Consider the following 21236-nt stretch of genomic DNA (forward strand, 5'->3'; position numbering starts at 1 on the left):
CAGACCCCAGATTCTCATAAAAAAGACCAAACTTAATAGTCTGACTGAGACTAGAAGGACCCTGGTGGTCTTGGCCCCCAGACCTTCTGTTGCCCCAGGACAGGAACCGTTCCCGAAGTCAACTCCTCAGACATGGATTGGACTGGGCAATGGGTTGGAGAGGGATGCTGGTGAGGAGTGAGCTTCTTGGATCAGGTGGACACTTGAGACTATGTTGGCATCTCCTGCCTGGAGGAGAGACGAGAGGGTGGAGGGGGTTAGAAGCTGGTGAAATGGACACGAAAAGAGAGAGTGGTGGGAGAGAGCGGGCTGTCTCAGTAGGGGGAAAGTAATTGGGAGTGTGTAGCAAGGTGTATATAAGTTTTTGTATGAGAGACTGACTTGATTTGTAAACTTTCACTTAAAGCGCAATAAAAATTATATATAAAAAAAAATTTCGACCTCTTACTATACTGAATGTCTAGAACTCATCTCCCACAATGGGTTCGTAAAAGGGAGTTCTATTTGCTAATCTTTTTTTAGGTCTCTAAGAGCAACCCTGGTGGTTAAATGCTATGGCTCCTAATCAAAGGGTCAGCAGTTGGAATCTGCCAGGTACTCCTTGGAAACTCTATGGGGCAGTTCTACTCCGTCCTATAGGGTTGCTATGAGTTGGAATCGACTTGATGGCACTGGGTTTGGTTTTTTTTAAGAGCCAACTACCTAGAGTATGTCCCTGATGATTCTATTAGCTAGATGGTTCATGTTCTTCAAGAATATTCAGTACGTTAAATTCCAAAAACATAGTGTGTTTTACCTATCCATCTTCCTGATTATATTAAGTTTTAATATTTATACTGTTTTTAAAAATAACTTTTTTTTCCTGATTGCAAATGAAATGGTTATTGCAGACAACTTGGAAAACAGAAGTAGAGGTATATTTACCATCTCATTTTCACCTTCAACAGTTATTGGTAAGTAAAGGTAGAATGCTGAGCTAGACACAGCAAGGTAATATATTTATGACTTCTTAGAGGGTAGGCCTTGTAATGTGTCTATTTTAAAATGAATTAAAGCTAAATCTAGAGATCAAAGCTAAGTAGAAAAACCACTGGACTTAGAGTAGTAGAATTAATTTTGAGTCCCCTACAACTCAGAAGTGGGTTTACCAAGGCCCTCATAGGGGCCCTACCAGTATATTCACGTGGTCCAATATTTTTTTTTAATTTGAAAAGTAAGATATTTAAGGTCACTCTCTCTTTGCATTCTGGCTTCCCTTCCATCACTCTTCTCTGTGTTAGGTGGTATCAGAATGACCCCAGACTTTTGGGGGATCTGTCTAGGGGACGATGATTAAATAAGGGACACATTTAATTTGAGTTTAGTGGCATGCATTTATGTGGTTCACAGTCACTTCCGGGTACTGTTAAAAATATTGCTCACTGTGGGTGTAAAAATGGCTTTCTGGAATACACCTGCTACCCATTATGCCAACTCAGCCAGCACTATGTCACCAAGGTGCAGAGCCCGAAGGCAAAGAACTTCTGTGGTGCCTGGTACAGTAAGTACATGGGTAATAGAAGAGAAATAAGGTTTGAAATAAAAGGACTGAGAAGCTAGACCATAGAAAACTCTTCCAACTATCAGAAGTAAATTAGTAAGTGGAGGGATCACTTCTGTCAATGCCTAATCAAAACGGAGGTTCTCCCTCATCACAGAATCTACTAAGTAATGTCATACATACAATTATAAATGTACCATACCTCTTTTTAATGGAAATCATGCAAAATGGAATATATTAGAACTCCTGTGTTTACAGGGCACAAAGTTGTAGTTGTACTATAGTGAGCCTGTCTATATGTGAAGTCACATGTTTTATTTATCCGCACAGGTCAGATGATGCCTTAATGCAATAGACAAATTTTGTCCTGAAAAACTCTGGGGTTCCAGTAAAAACTGCATGCAAAGCTGCCACTGAAGTAGTCAAATGGCCCTGAAATATTATAGCTCATATATGAGAGAAACTCAGTAGTTTCCCAGTTTTGACCAAAACCCTAAACATGACAGTATCAGTATTGAGTTGTGAAATTGAAAGTAACTTATAAACAATTAAAAATAAAAAATATTGATTGGCCACTCTAGACAAAAGATATTGATCTTTGTATTTTTTTTTAATACAATATTACAAAATAATTACCATAGGAAAAGGTGATCCAATATGCAGCCAAAAATGTAGGAAAAGTTATTATAAAGGGTGTCCATGAGGTCTGGAAACACAGATGAACATAATGTCATCAAGGACATCTTTAATATTTAAAACAAACAGAATGAAAAAATTATGCTTTCAGACTTTATAAACACCCTATAGAAGTGTATCAGGCAGTTAATAAAAATTTTATGGTTGTGTGTGTGTCACGGATTGAATTGTGTCCCCCCAAAATATGTGTCAACTTGGTTAGGCCATGATTCTCAGTACTGTGTGGTTCTCCATTTTGTGATTGTAATTCTACGTTAAAAAGGATTAGGGTAGGATTGTAACACCCTTACCTAGGTCACATCCCTAATTCAATGTAAAGAGAGTTTCCCTGGGGTGTGGCCTGCACCACCTTTTATCTCTTAAGAGATAAAAAGGAAAGGGAAGCGCGCACAGAAGGGAGACCTCAGACCAACAAAAAAGCAGTGCAGGGAGCAGAGCTTGTCTTTTGGACCCAGGGTTCCTGTTCAGAGGAGCTCCTTGACCAGGGCAAGATCGAGGACAAGGACCTTCCTCTAGAGCCGACAGTGAGACAAAGCATTCCCCTAGAAATGACACCCTGAATTTGGACTTTCAGCCTACTTTACCGTGAGGAAATAAATTTCTTTATTAAAGCCATCCACTTGTGGTATTTCTGTTACAGCAGCACTAGATGACTAAGACAGTGTGTGTGTGCTGTTTGTGGATTTTAACTTTTAAAACTATTAGCAACAGGGTTAGATGTCTGATCTGGAAGATGTTTAAAAATGTCATTTGTGATTTCTTTCTCACTAAATCTATACTCACTTTCCTACCTACATTTCTGTTTGTAATTTTTGTATTTTTTATGTTAAAGAGGGCCCCACAGGTTGTATGAGCTTCAGTTACTGCAAAACTAGAACCTGCCCCTGTCTACAACCACTTCAAAGAAGTCACCGACTTTCTCTGCAGCCTCAGTTGCCTCTTAAAAAAAAAAAGGCATTTGCCCTGCATCCCTCAAAGATGCTGTGAAGAACAAACGAAACTGGTGGGCAAGAGAGTTCTGCAAACCACACAACTGCTCACGAACGTGAAGGTCCTAGGACCCGAAGGGCAGGGTGCTTGCCTGAATCCTTGTCCTCCGCGCACCGACCCCAGCGGGCTCTCCTGACCTCGGCCCTGCCGGACACCGACAGTCGCGGGGTAGAACGCAGTCCAGAGGGCGGCCGGGATGGGGGGCGTTGGGACGGAGCACTTGCCAACCGCAAGGAGCTAAGGTCAGAGAGGACACGGTGAAGGCGCCGGGGCGGGGGGTTTCCCCCGTGGGCGGGACCTAAGGGGCGGGGCGGGGCGGGTGGTCGCGGGGGCGGGGCTTATGGCCCCGGAGGGGCGGGGCACCAGGCATCAGACCCTCTCCCAGAGCCCTTGAGCCTCCTCAGCAGCGGAAGTTCCGGTGTCGGTGAGTGGAGGTCGGAGGTCAGCAGGAAGTCGATACGTGGCCGCCGCCTGTCCCCGCCGAGGAGGCGCAGCAGCCGGAGATGGCGGCGGTGCTGAACGCAGAGCGACTGGAGGTGTCTGTCGACGGCCTCACGCTAAGCCCAGACCCGGAGGAGCGGCCTGGTGCGGAGGGCGCCCCGCTGCTGCCACCGCCGCTGCCGCCACCCTCGCCTCCGGGGTCGGGCCGGGGCCCGGGCGCCGCAGGGGAGCAGCCGGAGCCCGGGGAGACGGCGGCTGGGGGCGCGGCGGAGGAGGCGCGGCGGCTGGAGCTGCACTGGGGCTTTGGCCTGGAGGAGCTGTACGGCCTGGCCCTCCGCTTCTTCAAAGGTGAGCCGGGCCGGCCGCTCGCCCTCCTCTTCCTGGCGCTGGAAGCCCGACCCGGGCTGTGTCCACCGGGGTGATTGGGCCAGCCTCACCCGCACCCACTGCGGTGACCGGAGCAGGGTTCCGCCCCTGGGGCTACCTGAAGCTTGTCACTATCCGCTCGACCACCAGGTCACGCCCCTGAGTGGCCTGGAACCTTGCTTTGGCACTCCCGAATCCCGCCTCCCCGAGGTTAGCAGGGCATTTTACCTGATTTAATTCTTCGGATTTCCACGAGCCAAGGTACCTCTTTGTAAGCCCTTGCGCTGTCTCTCCCAGAGATCCCATTTTGGGGTTGCCTTTTCACCGTTCTCCTGTTTCCCATGGCATGGATATCAGACCTCGCCGAGTTTTCCTCATTCCCCATAGCGGGAGAAGTCTTTCTATAGGTTCCGTACATGCTCTCTCCAGCCATTCTGGGGAACCATAAAGTCGAATAGCACTTAATCACCTGGCAGCGATAATGTGCCAGGGAGAAGGAAGTAAAATATTAAGCCAATACATCCCCTCCGGCTGTTCAGACTCAAAAGAGAAGGGATGTCCACTGTGTTCTAGCAGCTTCTGGAAGGTTAAATTTTTACCTTGTAAGCAATTTGGAAGAGTGAATTCTCAGAGTAAGGCATAAAAGTACCTTCTGTGCTTCTAGCAGAATTAATTGAAAAAATGTCTTTTTTCTTAGAGCAAGACTGTAGTGTGTGATTTTTTCTATTGGCTGATTCACTTAGTCAAATGATGGTGATAGTCACATGATTTTTTCAGTGGGAAAAACTGGTAAGACGTCGTTGGTTTGATTCTTAGAGATACTTAGATCTCATGGGGTGTATGGGTAGGAAGAGATAATGTGCAAATGAGACTTTTAAAGTGGCTGCTAGGTTCTGTATATATTCCAGAACAGCATATTCATGACACCATTCCTGGAGGGAGTACCTTTTTGAGTACATATTTACTAGTTGAAGTTGAGTAGTTCAAATCTTCAAGTTTTTTCCTTGAAATATAACTTAAATTGTGCAAGCTATGGAAAATGTCCCTTAGGAAATTTTCCAGAACATTTGATCATTCCATATACATTGCATTTTTTTAATTTAAAAATTTCCCTTTGAGATATTTCTCGTCATTGCACAAGAAGTTCAGCCCTCTGAGCACTAGCTAGCTTGGGGAATTGGTAATGGCTAGTGGGTTTTGGATACTTGACCTGTAGGTCACCGGCTTGAATTTAAAGTTTGCTGTGGTGATGATATATTACCATGTTTATAAAAATCTAGTGGTTTCTATAGAATTTATATAATTACATTCTACCTTAAATTTTTATTCTTAGAACTTATTTTTCCAGTATTCAGTATATCAGAGGGAGAAATAGCCCAGGAGCAATTAAAAGCTACCTTTCTGCGTGGCTCATTACATCATCTAGCAATGAAGAGGCTGTTACTGTAGGAGATGCCTAATTGAGGGGAAAAAGAAAAGTAGGGATACAAAAGCACTCAGAATTATGGGAAGTGGGGTAAGCCAAGTGTTGCTGCGTTTGTTTTAATGTGTGAATTTTTCTAGTGAAATCCTTGTGCTTTAATCAGTCTTGCAAGGATTTCTAGTAGATCATTATTTTGTGGTTTTGTACCAATAGCTTACAAGAATTAAAAATAAAATGACGTATTCTCTTCTCCTGTGGCGTAAATATGAATCTTAAAAACATGAATATCTTTTCCATTGAAAATAGGGACCCCGTTCTTCATTCCAGCCCTGTGACAGTGGTCATAGGCCACTGACTGAACCCATTATGTCAACTCCCTACCCTCTTAATTTTGTGAAAATAAAAGTAAAATAACAGATGAAAATGTAGGTAAATGTAAGTGTCTTAATTATCCAGTGCTGTCATAACAAAAAATATTCTCTCACAGTTTGGAGGCTAAAAGTCCAAATCAGGGTCTTGGCCCTGTCAATTCCTTTTGTGACTCTCTGTCATAGTTTCTAGTGTCTGCTGGCATTCCTTGGTGTTTCTTTGCATGTAGATCCCAACCACCCCACCCTCATTCTATCTATTCTGACACAACACAGAAGGGATTAGGTTTAGGACCTGCCCTACTCTGCCATGACCTCATTAACATGACAACAGAAACCCCTGTTTCCAAACAGGGTCATATGTACAGGGACAGGGACAAGGACTTCATACATCTTTTTGGGAGCACAGTTCAGTCCATAATGGTATTTTACCATCTAAACTTTGTTCAGTAGACGTTTGCTGAATCCTCATTATAGATGAAGTGTTATATTAGGTTAGCACTATAGTTAAGTAGGGAGCCCTGATGGTGCAGTGGAAACCCTGGTGGCGTAGTGGTTAAGTGCTACGGCTGTTAAACAAACGGTCAGCAGTTCGAATCCGCCAGGCGCTCCTTGGAAACTCTATGGGACAGTTCTCCTCTGTCCTGTAGGGTCGCTATGAGCCGGAATCAACTCGACGGCACTGGATTTTTGGTTTTAATGGTGCAGTGGTTAACAGCTCAGGCTGCTAACCCAGAGGTTGGCAGTTCAAATCTACCAGCCACTCCTTGAAAACCATGTGGGGCAGTTCTACTCTGTCGTATAGGGTCACTATGAGTTGCAACTGACTCAGTGGCAGCAGGTCCAGGTGTATAGGTAAATTGTACATTCCTCTTGCCATTAAGGATCTTTGAGTCCAAAAGAGGAAATAAACACCAAGTGACAGCTGCAGTGCAAAACTGAGGAGGCAGATGCCACTCCAGAGAGAAGGAAAGCCAAGAGCAATGAAGATCTGAAAGGGCAAGCAATACCTGTCCAGAAAATGGCAAATAGGAAATACTTGACCGAGAGAGCTAGAAAAGTAAGGTGGAGACAGATCGTGGCAGGCTATTGTAAATAGTTTGGCCTTTTATTCAGTAGACAGTGGGGAAGTGTTGAAAGTTTTTAAAGGGAGGAGCAAAGTGACCCAGTTCTAGTTTAGCAATTTAAGTTGAAGTGTATGGATTTTCTTCTCTCCTTGGGCTAAGGGCCCAATGTGTTGGTTTTATTATAGTCTTCATATGTCTTGGATAGAGTTAACCTGGGGAGTTGTATTTTGGTTTTTAGTATTCTTGGGGGTAAATATTTCTTTCTTAAGTATTCATTGCCTTAATAAGCTGGTGGTTGGCTGCATTACTTCAAATTTCCAGAGTAATAATTGCCGCCAGTTATTGAGCAGATGTTCACTAAACGTCAGGTACTGTGCTGAAAGCTGAATATATACTATTTTGTTTAATCCTCCACCAGTTCTTTAGTGAGGGTATTGTCTCCATATCTTAGTTGCAGAACCTGGCCAAGACTATTCAGTTTTTATTAGTGAGAGGCAGGGTTGGTTCTCAGCTAGTCCAGAATCCAAAGCATAGCTCTTCCCACTACAGGAGGAACCCTGTGTATTCTGATGGTGTTCTTAGGAAAATAATTCAAAGCTACCTACTCTGTTCTTATCACAGTTGGAACTTTTATTTACTTGAAAATAGTAAGGGATAATGGAATGATTCAAGTTGATTAAGTATTTCTAAGTATGATCACTTTATTGAGTCTCTTTAGATACCTGGGAAAAGAAAATGTGGATGAGAGAACTACTCTGAATTGCTGCATAACATTGCTATCAGGTTTGAAATTTATAATATCATGGTAAAATCCCCTCTAAAGGACTGAAGTAAATGTGCTCATCAAAAAGATTGATACGCTGAATTCCACCCCTGAGGTGACCCCGACGCGTGGCGACCCTGTGTGTGTCAGAGGAGGACTGTGCTCCACGGGGTTGTCAGTGGGTGACTTTTCAGAGTGGATCACCAGGCATTTGTTCTGAGGTGCATCTGAGCAGACTCAAACCTGCAACTTTTGTTGGCATCTGAGTACATTAACTGTTTGGACCACCCAGGGATTCAAAATTCCATTGCTACTAATACAAAATTAGACCTCCTCTGCAACAAGTTAATCTCATCCTTTGGGAGGCCAGCATTCAGCCAGTGCAGTCATTGTTTGTGTCACTTTTTTACTCTGGGTGTGGAAAATTTTTTAGACGAAACCAAAGGCAGAGGAAAGATTAGTCCAAAGGACTAATGGGCCACAACTACCACAGCCTCCACCAGACAGTCCAGCACAACTAGATGGTGGCCGGCTACCACCACCGACTGCCCTGACAAGGATCACAATAGAAAGTCTTGGACAGAGCTGGAGAAAAATGTAGAACAAAATTCTAACTCACAAAAAAAGAGCAGACTTATTGTTCTGACAGAGACTGGAGAAACCCTGAGAGTATGGCTCCTGGACACCTTTTTAACTCAGTACTGAAGCCACTTCTGAGGTTCACTCTTCAGCCAAAGATTAGACAGGTCCATAAAACAAACAACACATGTAGCTCAACCATGTATCAAACACAAACCAAACCCACTGCCGTCAAGTTGATTCTGACTCATAGTAGCCCTATAGGACAGAGTAGAACTGCCCGATAGAGTTTCCAAGGAGCACTTGGCGGATTTGAACTGCCAGCCTCTTGGTTAGCAGCCGTAGCACTTAACCACTATGCCACCAGGGTTTCCCAAAGGGTTTCCCAACCATGTATACAAGACTTAAATGAGCATACGAGCCCAGGGGCAAGGACAAGAAGGCAGGAGGGGACAAGAAAGCTGGACAAATGGAAATAGGGACCCCAAAGTCAAGAAGGGGAGAGTGTTGACATGTTGCAAGGTTGGCAACCAGTGTCACAAAACAATATGTATATTGTTTAATGAGAAATTAATTTACTCTCTAAACCTTCATCTAAAGCACAATTAAACAAATTTTTTTTAAGTTTAAAAATTATAAATTTTTATTATGAAGAATTTTGAACATGCATGAAAACTGAATAGTGCAGCGAACTTCCATGTAGCCGTTACCAAGCTAGATGCACTCCACCCACTTCCCAAGTCATCTGTAAATATATCACGTGTATCTTTAAAAGATGAGAACTTTTTTTTCTAAAATGACAATACCATTATCACACTTAGAGAAATTAAAACTACATAATAATTCATTAGTGTCAAGTGTCTAGTCAAGTGATCACATTTCCAGTTTTTTTCTTTTTTTATATTGTGTTTTATTTTTGTTGAGAGTATACACAGCAGAAAAAATTTTTTTTTTTTTACAGAACATACACCAATTTCCACATGTACAATTCAGTGACATTGATTATGTTCTTCACATTGCACAAGCACTCTCAGCCTCCTTTTCCAAATTGTTCCTTCCCCATTAACATAGACTCACCACACTCTTAAGTTGCCTGTCTTATTTTTCGAGTTGCTATTGTCAATTTGTTCACATATAGATAGTCTTAAAAGAGCACAACACTCAAGACAGACTCTTTTTACTAGTTAAGATAAACTATTGTTTGGTTTTAAGGAGACATCAGGGACTGTTTTTGATTTAATGAGAAACTAATTTACTCTGTAAACTACTTAGGGCGGTAGTTCCAGGGGTTCATCCAGCCTCCGTGGCCCCAGAAAAACTGCATTCTGTAAGAATTTGAAATTCTCTTCTGCATTTTCCCCATCTTGGTCAGGATTCTTCTGTGGAGTCTTCTATCAAAATGTTCAGTAATGGTAGCCGGGCACCATCCAGTTCTTTCAGTCTCATGGCAAAGGAGGCAGCTGTTCATGGAGGCAGTTAGCCACACATTGCATTTTCTCCTCTTATTCCTGACTCTTTCTTCTTCTGTTGATCCAGGTGAATAGAGACCAATTATTTGTGCCTTAGATGGCCACTTGCAAGCTTTTAAGACCCCATGTGCTGGACAATGAACTAGGAGGTAGAACAGAAACCCTAAACATGACATTAAACCAATTAATTGGGATGTCCCGTGAAACCATGACCCTAAGCCTCCAAACCAAGGAACTAAATGCCATGAGGTGTTTGGGTGTACATAAGCAGCATCTATTCTTTGTGTGTGTATATTGTTGTTGTAAATATATCTATCACACAACTTTGCTAATTCAACTTCTTACAGTTTTATAACTTATTGACAGCAATTACATTAATTGGCTTGCAACCCTACCCTTAATCAGTGCTATTTTTCCATCATAGTAAACTGAAACTCATACTCCATAAGCAATACCCCCCTCCCTTTCTCCCTGTATCCTTCACCTGGTTTAAAAAAAAAAAAAAAAAAAAAACCCTGTGCCTGGTAATCACTAAGAAACTTTGGTCTCTATACATTTGCCTGTTCATCTTTTTATGGAAGTGAGGTCATACAATATTTGTTCTTTTGTGATTGACTTATTTGGCTCAGCATAACGTCTTCAAGCTCCATCTATATTGTAGCATATATCAAGATGTCATTTCCCTTACTGGCTGAGTAGTATTCCGTTGTATGTAGGTACCACATTTTGTTTATCCATTCATCAGTTGATGGGCATTTAGGTGGTTTCTACTTTTGGCTGTTGTGAATAGTGCTGCAGTGAACATTGGTGTACAAGTCTTTTCCGGTTTCTGTTTTCAAGCCTTGTGTGTTTATAGCTAGGAGTGGAATTGCTGGCTCATATGGTAGTGCTATTTTTAGTTTTTTGAGGACCTGCCACACTGTTTACCACAACAGCTGTACCATTCTGCATTCCTACCAGCAGTGGGTAAGGGTTCCAGTTTCCCCACGTCCTGAGAAACATTTGTTATTTTATGTTTTTGTTTGCTTTAATCTTAGCCATCCTCGTGGGGGTGAAATGAGATCTCATTGTGGTTTTGATTTTCATCTCTCTGATGGCTAATGACTTTGAGCATCTTTTATGTGTTTGGTGGCCATTCCTATGTCCTCATTGGTGAAATGCCTATAAGTCCTTTGTCCATTTTATGATTGGGTTATTTGTCTTTTTGGTAAGTTGTAGAAGTTCTTTATATAGAGAGATATGTGCCACTTAACATCTGTTTGGGCAGTGTCTGACTGCCTATGCTTGTTTGGTCCCATAAGGGTATCCCAATTGGAGAACAGTGCATAGGAGACTTACTTTGCTATATTGGAATCAGGAGATGGATCTGTGTCTTGTCTGCCCCAGCTCTGGGGCGGCAGGGGGAGGGGATCCTGATGCCTGTCCGAGGCTGCCTGTCCCACTGCGCTTGCCACAGGTGGGGGACATGCATACGCCATCTGAGCTGCCAAGGGAAATGCCCCTTGAGGCCGCTGCCCCACCTGGCCAGGTGCCCTGCACATGTGCCCTGGTGGACGGGGCTGGAAGAGTTTAAAGCCCGTTAGGGAAGATAGGGGAGGCAAGCACAGAGGAAGGGAGGGAGCTGGTGATGCTAGGGGCCAGGAGCCTGCCGGCTGGACATTGAGTGCATGTGTGCGCAGCTCTGGGAGACCAGGTGCGACCGCAGGGGCCAGCAGTGGAGCCGAAGTTTACGAAGTCCCTGGGCCCGCAGGCAGCCCGACCAGTGTCCCCCCTGAGCTCCTCTTTCCCGTATATAGGATGGTGTTCGTGCAACATCCAAATCACGTAGCGTCCTGTTTCACAGAATGTGTTGTGGACACTAAGCTACGCATACCTGTATTTGGTTATTAAATTCTTAATGGCTATGTGATTTCTGAAGACGGTCTCCCAGTGGGTAGCTTGACATTTCCGGGTTTGTGTCATATATATTTTTTAAAATAGTTCGTTTAAATAAGGATCCAAATAAGATCTACAGATTGCAATTGATATGCTTCTCTCTTTTTTTTTTTTTGCGTTGGCAGTTGGGTTGTTTTTTGTTAGATTTTGCTGATTGCATCCCTGTGGTTTAACATACTGCTCTGATAATCTGTATTTCTGTAGTTGGATCTAAAGACATGATCAGGTTCAGGTTCTTTTTTTTTTTTTGCAAGACTTCTTCATGCTGTGTTCTTCCATCCATGAGGCAGATAACTTTGGGTTGTTTCTCTTTCAGTGACGTTAGGAGCCATTGATGATTAATGTCTGAATCTGTTAATTCATTAGGAATTGAAAAATGGTGATACTCTAATTGTCTTTTCTTCGCCAGAATGCTTTTCCTCATCTACCATTTGGTTTCTCTGAAGTGCAGCTCAGATAGGAAAGGAAAGATAAATGCTTCTTTCTCTTTTTACTAGTTTTCAAAACAATGAGTTGTTTCCCCAGCAGCCTCAAAAGGTGACACATTTGTGTTTTATTTTTTAAATATCATTCTGAATTCATGCTTTAAACATATTCGATGATTTTTTGTTTTGATTCTTGCTGTTATTATTGATGCCCAGATTGTAAAATCATTGGTGAATGGGAGCCTCTCTAAGTTGGATCCTGAGGTCCTTTGACGTGACTTATCAGTCTCCGAGCTTCCTTGCTATCTGGTATAAGATGTTGCAGGTTTATCTTACACATTTCCTACCTCAGACCGGGAATCGGCCATTTTTCCAAGGAGCCATGGTTTGTTTTAGCAGGAAATGGCATTCGAAGAGCCATAGTCTGGGTACTGGGGGTCGGTGCTCATTGCTGCTGAATTGGTCATTGTTTCTAGCCTTTTCAGTAGCCGGATCTAGGGTGTGTGTGGCGGGGTGGCGGTAATGTTTGATGGCATGATACATGAAAGGTAAAAGGAAGCTGTAGTTGGGTTTGGAGAGACTTAAATCTTGGACTGTTTCTTTATGAAATAGCTAATATGTTTCCACTAGCATTGCTGTTGATTACAGTTGTTACATTACTAACAGCAGAGAGGCAATCATATGGAACTCCTGAAATGGCTCATTTTCCTGTAGTCTTACTTAAATACAGGTTTATATAAGAACTTTTATAAATGGCTTAATTAATGTTTTAAAATACCATACAGTTGTAAGTTATTCATCGGTAACATATGTAATTAGCATATACCTCTTGGCTTTGAGTGAATGTAAGGTTACTGTGAGTTGGAATCTACTCAAGGGCAACAGGCAAGCCTCAGGTAACAGCTGTTGGGCGCAGTGGTGGTTTAGAGGTAGGCCTTACCTTTGGGAGACTCAGATTCGATTTCCAGCTAGCGCACCTCACACACAGTCACCGCTCATCTACTTCTGAAAATCAGCCATCGAAAACCCTATGGATCACAACAATCGAATCTGCGTTAGATCATGGGAATGCCGCAGGGCCAGGCAGTGTTTGATTTTGTTGTGGATGGGGCCATCATGAGTTGAGTGCCAACTTGACAGCAGCTAACAACAATAAAATGTATAAAAAATTCATTTGCCATTTCAACTATCATATCTATTTTTAATTGCTTGGGAAAACATGTTTTATGTGTTGTATTAGTTTTCTATTGATGGTGTAACAAACTACCAGAACGTAATGGATTACATGTATTAATTATTTTACAGTTCAGGAGATCAGAAGTTTAACACGAATCTCAGTGGGCTAAAATCAAGGTGTCATCAGGACTGCGTTCCTTCTGGAGGCTCTGAGGAGAATCTGTTTCCTTGCCTTTTCCAGCTTCTAGAGGCCCCTTCCTCCATCCTCAAAGCCAGCAGCATAACATCTTCAAATCTCTCTCTGGCTCTTCTGCCTCCTCTTCCATTTGTAAAGATCTTTGTAATTATATTGGGCCCACCTGTGTAGTCCAGAATAACCTCCCCATTTTAAGGTCAGCTGCAACCTTAATTCCACCTGTAACCTTAATTTCCTTTTTTCCATGCAACCAAACATGTTCATAGGTACCGGGAATTAAGGCGTGGATTTCTTTGAGGGTCTATTTTTCCACCTACCACATAACCAAAAAAAAAACAAAACCCACTGCCATCGAGTCAATTCCGACTCATAGTGACCCTATAGGACAGAGGAGAACTGCTCCATAGAGTTTCCAAGGAGCACCTGGCAGATTTGAACTGCTGACCTCTGGGTTAGCAGCCATAGCACTTAACCACTACGCCACCAGGGTTTCCACCTACCACATACCATTAAAAAAAACAAAAACCCAAATCTGTTGCTGTCAAGTCAATTCCGACTCATGGCAACTCTATAGGACAGAGTAGAACTGCCCTATAGGGTTTCCAAGGAGCACCTGGTGAATTTAAACTGCTGACCTTTTGATTAGCAGCCGTAGCTCTTAACCACTACACCACCAGGGTTCCCATATATGTCGTAGTATCTTTTAAACTACTGAAATTGAGCATGTGGGTTTATTCTTTTTACGTTTTTATCAAAGTGGAAGCCTAAGCAATTGAAAAGGTCAAGTTGTACTTCAAAATTCGTAGCGAAAAATAGCCATCCCCTGTCTCTATTCTTCCTCATCTCTAAAACCATTTTCAATTATTCTGTTTTTTTCCCCCCTGATATTTACCTCCATCTTCCTGCTGCTGCTTGCATTTAAATATATATATATATTTCTAATTTATGTGTGTCTGTCTTTTCATTTTTCCCTCTTCCCAAACTCCTACTTTTATGATACCACGTTTTATGGGTAAATCAGTGTTGACTTTTTGTTTGTGGGTATTCTTCATTGCTGAGACATTTTGGTTACATTTTGTTTCTTGGGCGGACTAGTTAGAGATGAATATTATTTGTTTTCTTTGTCTTCAAATAACCTTTTTTTTTTTTTATATATAAAGACATCTCTCCTAGATGCCCCTAAACTCTTGTTCCAGCCTTAACTTTCTGCCTTCAAGGTCTGTTGCCCAGTTGTTGTCATCCCTGGAAATTATCTTTTCCTCTCTCCTCTGTGTTCTCTTTTCCTTCCCTTGTTTTTTTTTATTGTTTATTACCTTATTTGGAAGTGCATATACTAGTTGTACCCTAGTGGTACAAACATTCAGGCGCTCAACTGCTAACCGAAAGGTTGGTGGTTTGAACCCACCCAGCAGCTCTGTGGTAGAATGACCTGGCGATCTGCTTCTGTAAAGATTACAGCCAAGAAAACCTTATGGGGCAGTTCTACCCTGTCACATGGGGTTGCCGTGAGTCAGAATTGACTTGATGATACCTAACAACATTCTCTGATAACTTCTTGAGAATACAGGGAAAGTAAAAATTTTGAGATGTTGCATTTCCAAAAATGTCTTTGTTTTACCATCATACTTTATTTGATTAGCTATAAATGTCTAGATTGGAAATAATTTTGGCCCAGAATTTTGAAGGTGTTATTCCATTGTTTTCTAGCTTTCAGTATTTCTTTTATGAAGTCTGTTGTTATTCTGATTTTTTTGTTGTTGTTAAATTTTTATTGTGCTTTAAGTGAAGGTTTACAAGTCAGTCTCATATAAAAATTTATATACACCTTGCTATATATACTCCTAGTTGCTCTCCCTGTAATGAGACAGCACACTCCTTCCCTCTACCCTCGTTATTCTGATCCTTAATGTGAATATGAGTGTGACCTGGTTTTCTTTCTGAAAATTTTTAGGTTTTATCTCAATTGTTCAGGGATTTCTTCAATTATTGCCTTTTCGCTTTTTTTTTTTTTTTTTTTAATGATTGTGCCGAGCATTTGGTAATCCTTTCAGTCTGGAAACTTGTGCCCTTCATTTATGGAAAGTTTTCTTGTATTATTTCTTTGGTAATTTCCTCTCCTTTTTCTCTGCTTTCACTCTGGTATTGTTACTGTACAGACATTGGAGTTTCTGGATTGAATTTCTAATTCTCTTTTCTCCCTTATTTTCCAGCTTTGTCTTTTTTTTTTTTTTTTTTAAGGAAATATGCTCAATTCTTGTCTTCCAATCTGTCTATTAAAATTCAATCTTTGCTTTGTCTGGTATCCTCACAACGGGAGCTTCTCTGATACATTTTCTCTAGTGGACATCCAGCCCTCTGCTAAACTAGGGGCAAGGTAGCCATCTGCCTGCTTGGGATTGCTAGATACAGTGGGAGGGAGGGTGGCTGCCTGCTTCTTATATAGACTTTAAACCGAAGTTTTGTTTTTATTCAGACTCCAGTTTTTAGAAGAATCTGGTGCCTTGAATTACTGAACCTTTCCAGGTTTCTCTAAATTGGTTTCCTTATTCCTCTTAGTGAGATTTCATGAGAGATCAGAGGTGTTGTGTTATGTTCAGTGCACCATGTTTAGCTGGATGTTTAGATGTATATTTTCTGTCTTTTTAGTTATATTTGCGTCTGTAAAATTTTTTGGAAATTATTTGACTTTTTGAGTGTACTTTTTCCTCTAGTCCAGGGGTCAAGAAGCTTTTTCTGTAAAGGGCTAGATGGCAAATGTTCTAGGAATATTGTTAATTTATTGCTTTGTTTTGTTTTGTTTTATAATGCTTTAGAACCGTTCTTAGCTCACAGACTTATGAAAACAGGCTATGGGCGGAGTTGGCCCAGTTTACGGCCCCCTGCTTTAGTCAATCTCCTTTAATCTCACTTAATTTTTTTTAGTTTTTTACTTACAGACATTTGAGGTTAGTTTTTATTTTTTCATCGTACTTCAGATGAAGGTTTACAGAACAAACTAGTTCCTCATTAAACAGTTAGTACACATATTGTTTTATGACATTGATTAACAACCCCATGACATGTCAACACTCTTCCTTCTCAACCTTGGTTTCCCTATTACCAGCTATCCTCCGCTCTTCTGCCTTCTAGTCCTTTCCCCTGGGCTGGTATGCCCCTTTAGTCTTGTTGTGTTTTTTGGGCCTGTCTAATCTTTGGATGAATGGTGAACCTCGGGAGTGACTTCATTACTGAGCTAAAAGGGTGGCCTGGGGCCATAGTCTTGGGGTTTCTGCAGTCTCTGTCAGGCCAGTAAATCTGGTCTTTTTTTGTGAGTTAGAATTTTGTTCTAATTTTTTCTCCAGCTCTCTCCAGGACCCTCTGTTGTGATCCCTGTCAAAGCAGACAGTGGTGGCAGCCGGGTACCATCTAGTTGTACTGGTCTCAGTCTGGTGGAGGCTGTGGTAGATGTGGTCTTTTAGTCCTTTGGACTAATCTTTCCCTTCTGTCTTTAGTTTTCTTCTCCCTTGCTCCCGAAGGGTGAGGTCAGTAGAGTATCTTAGATGGTTGCTCACAGGCTTTTAAGACCCCAGATGCTACTCACCAAAGTAGAATATAGAACATTTTCTTTATAAACTGTGTTATGCCAATTGAGGTAGATATTCCTCAAGACCATGGTGCCCACAGCCCTCAGACCAGTAATTTGGCCCCTCAGGGAGTCTGTGATCTCACTTGATTTTTAACCTCGCTTTTATTTTTGGTGTTCAGTTTTGTAGAAAATGAACTTTCTTGTAATTGTTGCGGGACAGATGCCAACTGGTGATATCTTTAAGAACAGTTGAATTGAGAATGGCAACTTTTGTAGTCAGAGCCCTGCTGGTGTAGAGGTTAAGAGCTTGGCCGGTAACCAAAAAGTAGGCAGTTCAAATCCACCAGCTGCTCCTTGGAAACCCTGTGGGGACAGTTCTGTCCTGTAGGGTCGCTATGAAACTGAATCCACTTGAGGGCAATGGGGGCTTAACTTTGTAGTCATGTTTCCCTAGGTACTACAAGTAGTCATTTTATATTTTTCATTGACAGTAATAAGAATGTATTTTCACACTTGAATCTGAAAAATAGCTGTGTAGCCTCTTGCCAAGTGTATGTTTTTTGTTGTTGCTGAGAAAGTAGAATTCCAAAATTGATTAAATCAAATAACCTTGTAATAATTGACTCCATGAGTGTGGGAGCCTAGGATGGTGCCTGTGTTACTTTCTGCCAGGACTGAAATAGAACTTTCCTCTAGGAATATGGCTTAGAGAATTTTCAGTTTCAGCATGGCCTTTTCAGTTTATGCAATTAATGGTAATTATTACTTTTTTTCTTGCTAACTATGTTTAATGCTAGTGGAACCAGAAATAATTTAGAAGGAAGTTATTCTCATTTAACTTAAAAAAAGAAAAAACCAACAGAAACCTTGTGATGTGTGAACCAGAGCCACCTGGAGAGTAAGAGCAATGTAGCTGTGGTTTGGAATCCTAGTTTTCTGCCCAGGATGTGGACTGAAGGCTTTTCATTCAGTGTTTTCTCTAAAGCCTAGAAAGTCAACATGATGCTGGTTGTGCTGTAGTGAAGGTGGTTGGGAGTAGCATTTCCTCCTGGGTTTTGTATTTTCCTCATGGGAGAATAATTGATCTGTTAACCTCACTTCAAAGGCTGAAGGATAAGTTGCCTTGACTTCTTTAAAATGTATGTTTAAAAAAAGGTGTGTGTGTGTTTGATGTAAAAGTACGATGCTTACTGGGGAAAATTTAAAAAAATAATAAGAAAATAAAATGAATCCATAATTCAGTCTTCCAGAAATAATAATTATTGCAAGCATTTCTGTATGTTTCCTTTTCCTGGATTTTTTTTTAAGACAAATTTGATTTACAACTAGAACCAAAACGTGAAACCAAACCCGTTGCCGTTAAGTCCATTCTGACTCCATAGCAGCCCTATATAGGACAGAGTAGAACTGGCCCCATAGAGTTTCCAAAGAGTGGCTGGTGGATTTGAACTGCTGACCTTTTGATCAGCAGCCAAGCTTATTAGCCACTGCACCATCAGGGCTTTACAACTAGAACAGTGATGGTTAATTTGAAGATTCAATAAAGGAAGGATTATTGGGCAATTCTAAAAACCCTAGTAAGTGTATAAACGATTCTATGAAAAATGCCAGTACAGTACAGTTCACAAAAGTGGATGTGCTGTTTTGCTGATTCTCATAGAAATTGACCCATAAAGTCAGTTTCTTCTTTAGTTAGATTTTTTGGGGTGATTTGACTACTTGACCAGGACTTAAATTTAAAAGGATAGTCCTCTTTTTAAAAAATCCTTTATGGGTTGACAATTTATTCTTTTAACTCTGTCAGGTGTAAAAAGGGCAGACATTTACATCTAAAACCCCTAAAACTCACCCTGTCTACTGATGAGCCCCCTTTTCAATGCTCCAGCCTAGACTAACACCTTGCTGAACCATAGGTACAGTTTCCTTATAGTTGTTTACTCATCGTCTCCCATAGTCTCCCTAGTTTGCACTATCAAATGTTTGAAATAAAGCACATTTGTCACTTGGTAGGAAATTGACCCTTCCCCCATAGTTAAAAAATAATGGCAGTGTTTTACAAATAACTTAATAGTGGTCATAGATAAAATTTTTTTCACATCCTCTAGTCATAACTATTAGCTTAGAATCATCTCCCTACAGCAAAAAAAAAAGGATGTTTAGACATTGCTATATGATTAATTGGAAAAATGTTCTTTCAATGAATAACGTTTCCATGGGATTTAAATCTTTACTGACATTTGTTTAGGTCAGTGGCTGCAACAATGGGTTCATATATAGCAATGCTTGTGAGGATGGTGCAAGACCCGGCAGTGTTTCGTTCTGTTATACATAGGGCCACTATGAGTCAGAACCCACTCGACGGCACCTAAAAGACTAACAAACATTTAGGTCAAACCACCTGCTTTCATAGAATTCATATGCTTTTTTATTTATTTTTTTTTTTAATTTTTATTGTGCTTTAAGTGAAAGTTTGCAAATCAAGTCAGTCTCTCATATACTTCTAGTTGCTCTCCGCCTAATGAGACAGCACACTCCTTCTCTCCATCCTGTATTTCCATGTCCATTCAGCCAGCTTCTATCCCATTTGGCCTTCACATCTCCCCTCCAGCATATACCTTAAAAAAAAAAAGGCAAGCAAAACCCCTGAAATACTAACTGAACAAACTCAAAGGAAGTTTTCTTTCATCTGTGTACCTTGCCCCAACTATTTCTCAGGCTCAGCACACCTTTTTTTTTTTAATCACCAGCAGCATATTTCCCTTTTAGAAGGCACAAGGTAAGATAAGATAGGTTATTGCCGTTTTGATTTTAAAGAATAAAACCTCCTAAATAATCTTTCAATTAAAGGATTAAAATCTGAAGTTGGAGCAGTTTTTCAAATCATCATAATATAAGCATGGGGAGGTTTTTTGAGGATGGTGAAAGTGAGAAGGAAGTTCTGGGTGATATTTCTCTAATAATCACCTTGACATAATTAGCATAAGAAAACTTTTGGTTTGATTAATATGTGCAATATTAAGTACATAGTAAAGAAAGGTTATGGGAACCTTTAAAAGGCTTTTTGGTAAGTAGTATAAATACAAACAGTAGCTGCCGTTGCATTACATATTTCAACAGCCTGACAACATCTTAGAATACAGAATTCTAGCTAGCTAATTTTGTAAGATCCATTGCCATAGAATCGATTCCGACTTACAGCAACCCTATAGGACAGAGTAGAACTGTCCCAAAGGGTTTCCAAGCAGCAGCTGGTGGATTTGAACTGCTGACCTTTTGGTTAGCAGCTGATCTCAACCACTCCACCACCAGGCCATACTGTTTTCACTGACCTCATATACATGCGAAAACTGGACAATAAATAAGGAAGATTAAAGAAGAATTGATGCCTTTGAATTACGATGTTAGCAAAGAATATTGACTATAATGAGCTGCCCAAAGAATGAACAAATCTGTCTTGGAAGTACAGCCACGTGCTTCTTAGAAGTGAAGGTGATGGACTTTGGACATGTTTTCAGGAGGGGCCAGTGCCTAAAGAAGGACATCATGCTTGGTAAAATAGAGAGTCAGCAAAAAAGAGAAAGACCCTCAACCAAATGGACTGATACAGTGGCTGCAGCAATGGGCCCAAGCATAACAAGGTTTGTGAGGATAGCACAGGACTGGGCAGCGTTTCATTCTGTTGTACATGGGGTCACCATGAGTCGGAACTGACTCAATGATACCTAACAACAACAATTTTCTAAGAAAAATCTTAACTGTGTTTTAAGTGAAAGTTTACAGTTCAAGTCAGTCTCATACAAAAACTTACATACTTTGCTATGTAACCCAAGCTGCTTTCCCCTTAATGTGACAGCACACTCCTCTTCTCCACCCTGAATTCCCTGTGTCCATTAAACCAGCTCCTGTCCCCTCTGCTTTCTCATCTCACTTCCAGGCAGGAGCTGCCCACATAGTCTGATGTGTCTACTTGAGCCAGGAAGCTCTCTCCTCACCAGTATCCATTTCTGTCTTATAGTCTAGTTCAGTCCCTGTCTGAAGAGTTGGCTCTGGGAATGGTTCCAGTCTTGAGCTAACAGAGGGTCTGGGGGCCATGACCTCTGGGATCCCTCCAGTCTCAGTCAGACCATTAGGTCTGGCCTTGTTATGAGAATTTGAGGACTGCCTCCCACTGTTTTCCTGCTATGTTGGGAACTCTCTGTTGTGTTCCCTGTCAGGGCAGCCATAGGTTGTAGCCAGG

The 21236-nt window shown here is 41.3% G+C and overlaps 1 protein-coding gene across 1 annotated transcript in view; it reads left to right on the top strand.

Moving 5' to 3' along the window:
• The first annotated feature begins 3671 nt into the window (after positions 1-3671).
• ACBD3 (acyl-CoA binding domain containing 3) overlaps positions 3672-21236 on the top strand; it is a 39542-nt gene continuing 21977 nt past the window's right edge. The window contains exon 1 of the mRNA XM_003410929.4: positions 3672-4015. Coding sequence (XP_003410977.2) covers positions 3730-4015 — 286 coding nt within the window. The 5' untranslated portion in view covers positions 3672-3729. The remainder of the gene's footprint in view (positions 4016-21236) is intronic.

The sequence above is a fragment of the Loxodonta africana genome, chromosome 25 (assembly GCF_030014295.1).
Source record: "Loxodonta africana isolate mLoxAfr1 chromosome 25, mLoxAfr1.hap2, whole genome shotgun sequence".
In the NCBI taxonomy this organism is placed as follows: Eukaryota; Metazoa; Chordata; class Mammalia; order Proboscidea; family Elephantidae; genus Loxodonta; species Loxodonta africana.